Source organism: Verticillium dahliae, genomic scaffold, assembly GCF_000150675.1.
Source record: "Verticillium dahliae VdLs.17 supercont1.21 genomic scaffold, whole genome shotgun sequence".
Taxonomy (NCBI): domain Eukaryota; kingdom Fungi; phylum Ascomycota; class Sordariomycetes; order Glomerellales; family Plectosphaerellaceae; genus Verticillium; species Verticillium dahliae.
The window spans coordinates 372,130-375,339 of NW_009276924.1; the positions used below are offsets into that span (position 1 = coordinate 372,130).

At 54.0% G+C, this 3,210-nt stretch overlaps 1 protein-coding gene across 1 annotated transcript; it reads left to right on the forward strand.

The window, feature by feature from the left end:
* The first annotated feature begins 352 nt into the window (after nucleotides 1-352).
* Nucleotides 353-787, forward strand: VDAG_08618 (uncharacterized protein). The gene has a single exon (XM_009652927.1). The coding sequence runs from the start codon at nucleotides 414-416 to the stop codon at nucleotides 768-770; it is 357 nt and encodes a 118-aa protein (XP_009651222.1). The 5' UTR covers nucleotides 353-413; the 3' UTR covers nucleotides 771-787.
* Nucleotides 788-3,210: the final 2,423 nt, after the last annotated feature.

Sequence of the window (3,210 nt, forward strand, 5' to 3'; positions counted from 1 at the left end):
CGCATGGAAGCACAATTGCCGACAAGGAAACTTTGTTTTGAGGCACCAGCCACTCTCAGGGCAGAATTCTCTCACGACAGGCCCCAGATGACCAGCGGCCCACAAGCGCCCTGCACAGTAGCTTGGCCCCGCCGACAGGGCAGCGCTTTTACCTGCCTTCAGTAGGCAAGCCCATAGGTGGTAGCTGGGCTTGCTGGGCAATACTGAAGTGAGGTGGGACGCGGCAGGGGCAGTGATGTGGGAAGATCTTGTTACCCAGAGTCAGGCACTTAGGTAAGGGAGGTACATGTACCTGGGTGCGTGCATTGCATAGCTCCTTCCCCAGTCCGTCTGTTGTCTGGCGTGGTTTGATGATGCAGGTGCATGTGCACCACACACACCCGCGGTTGTCCGAATTATCTGCATAGCCGCCGATGCCACAGCGCGACACAGTCGAGCGTCCTTGGGTGCCATCATCACAAGTTCCCTCCCGAAACACCCAGGTCGGAGTTTTATCCATACGCGGCAACGCCTCGTGCCCAGAACCTGAGCTATCACACATCCTCACATGCGATACAGCGCCTCAGACGATGTTCCTCGTTACACTTCCCGATACTTACAACTTCGGCGCTTTCATCCTCTCTTGTTGGTGGGGCTGCTGCCTCCTGCGCCCCTCAACAGATCACCGTATCAGATCAACACCTTGCATCGGGACAATTGTGTTGCATCATCATAGCCTTGTGCTCTACGCTACGTGCGCTGTGCACCATTCTACTTGGCTCGTCAGTTAATAGAACTATCATTCATCAGAACTCATCCGATTCGCGGGCACCGATCATACGTCCACGGCCTTCCCTGGTTCCCTGGTTTCCTCCATCAATAGCCAAGCTGAGAACAATAGTATGATCCCTGTCAGCTTTTGCCAGACATCCATCTCCATTGTCAGGCTGGTCCTCTATCATCGTGCTATGCATCTTTTGGCATCCGGTAACTTTGACTATCACTCTTTCACTGCCTTTGCCTATGCCGCTCGGGCCCCCTCCCCACGCGCGCCCGCCTCGCTGTTCCAGGTTCCGACTATCTCTCATCTGGCCACTTTGGGCGGGGGTAAAGGTCCATCTGCGACGGCACAGCTTTGTGTACGCCTCCTGTTCGGTGCTAACACGGATAACCGACTGGCAGACCGAGCGAAGTACACTCTGGTGCCTGCGAGTCAACCCGCACAACGAGAGTTCAGATGTCATGCTAGGCGACTTATAGGAAGATGCAAGTCCCTTGCTACCAGCCTGCAAGTGGATATCAGACGTGAACGTCGGTAATCCGTCAACGATGCGAAAGAATACCTTCGATCAATGAGAGGTAAAGAGCAGATCAGAAGCCAGTGCCTGTCACTATTTGATGGCTGCCTCACAACCTTCTGTTGGTGGTATTCACTTGGGGCTTCCAGTGGCATTCACCTATTGCCAGGTGGCCTGTGCCCTGGCACCTCCCATAGCTTAGTTCCAGGCACCCTCCTGCCCTAGAGAATAGCTTCCCAATACACACCTTTCTTCTCAGACCCTTGACCTCCAACACCTTCCACTCAAGATATACGTACCGGGCAACCGGTTGTGTTGATTGGTTTGCCTGGGAACACCCAACGTGACGGAGATGACATTCTTCATCGGAGGTTTCTCCGGCGCCCCTACGCCTTCTTTCGGACTTGTTTGGGTTACTATTTGAGGAATGAGGACCAAGTCTAGAAGGATCACAAAGTCAGACGACGCAGCTCTTGCCACCTTGTCAGAACATTGCGTTACGGTTATCGGCTCCGGAGGGTAATCATCTGAGTGCGCCAAGGAAGTCCGCCTCGCCCGTGCGCATGCAACATGGACACCGCGCCACGGCGGCGATTACATGCCGCGAGTGTTCCTCTAGCAGACACCTACAAGTCGTAAGAGACATGGCTAATGAATTATCGTTGGCTAAGCGCGTTCGCACGTAGCAGACACAGAAGAGCGAGAACTATGCATGTGACGAAATCTACCCAACCGGCGGACGGGTGAGCAGGGCACGTCGATGGCTTAAGCCACCAAGCCGCTTCCTTCAATACATTCTATCCATGTACCACGGTGACAGTATAGTTAATAGCAAGCGACCACCCCGTTGACACATCCCTGTGGATTTAATCCGTGCCGCACGCTGCTCCAAAGTATCCAGGCTGACGATCTTGGGTAACGAGTTCTATGATTCCCACTCCATGCCGTTTTCCTTAAAAGCACCAGAATACCACCATGGTTATGCCGTAGTACTGTTGGCAGTCCTCGTGCGCTTCTGTGGAGCGTAGGTGCACTATCCCCACGACTCTCAGTTCACGTTTGTGCTGAGACTCCCCTCGTTCGTCCTGACCACAAGCCAAAGATGGACGAGAAGACCTGCCACGGAACCGTAACAGCCCTCGGACCAGGATCACGGCCTGGATATGAGTATGGCCGGGACCAGGACTAGGCCTGGATATGAGGATGGGCCCAGCCCAAGACCGACCGCCGGGGCCGACATCTTCCCAGGTCAGGGGGGGAGATTGTACATGTAGCTGGGTACCCACTCTTCTCTAGCCACAGAGCCATGCGGAGGGTTGGTCGAAGCCTCAGGGCAGAATGGCTGCCCATGGTCCGACATCTCGCCTCCGCTCCCGCTTCTAGAGTTCTTCCTTTTGCCTCAGGTCGATCTCAGAAATGGATGATCCGTGCACCGAAGCCACCAATCTGGCAAAAGCCCCGGTAAGGTTGAGTCAACTTACCAACAGACTTCGGTCCATGTGAAGTCTCTCCTCCCTTCTTGAATTCCGTTTCATTGACCATGACAAGCTTTCAATCGTTGCCTTGTGATGACTCTCCCCGGGTCTAATTCCATGCGAAGGGCTAATTAGGTTGCCGCAAGAAAGAGCATGGCTCGTATGCTGTTGTGCGCCCGTAAGAAAACGTCACTGCCGAAGGGATTCTGTCAGGCGCCTAATTTAGAGACAATTACTTTTGGTCATCCAGACCTCTGCGGCCTGCTCAGCTGGCAGATGATAAACCCCTCGAATATATTGTGGTTTATCCTTGATGCTTTCCAGGGTTTACATGTACTCGTACACGAGGACGACGCCGCGATGGAAAACGTATACATGTAGTGATGTCTTGTTCATCTATCCATGAGTTCCAAGAGAGCAAGGCAGGGGAAGGGAACTCCACCTCAACCCCCCCCCCC

Excerpts from the sequence above, each read along its gene's own strand:
- VDAG_08618 (XM_009652927.1), top strand. The coding sequence starts at position 414 with ATGCCACAGCGCGACACAGTCGAGCGTCCTTGGGTGCCATCATCACAA.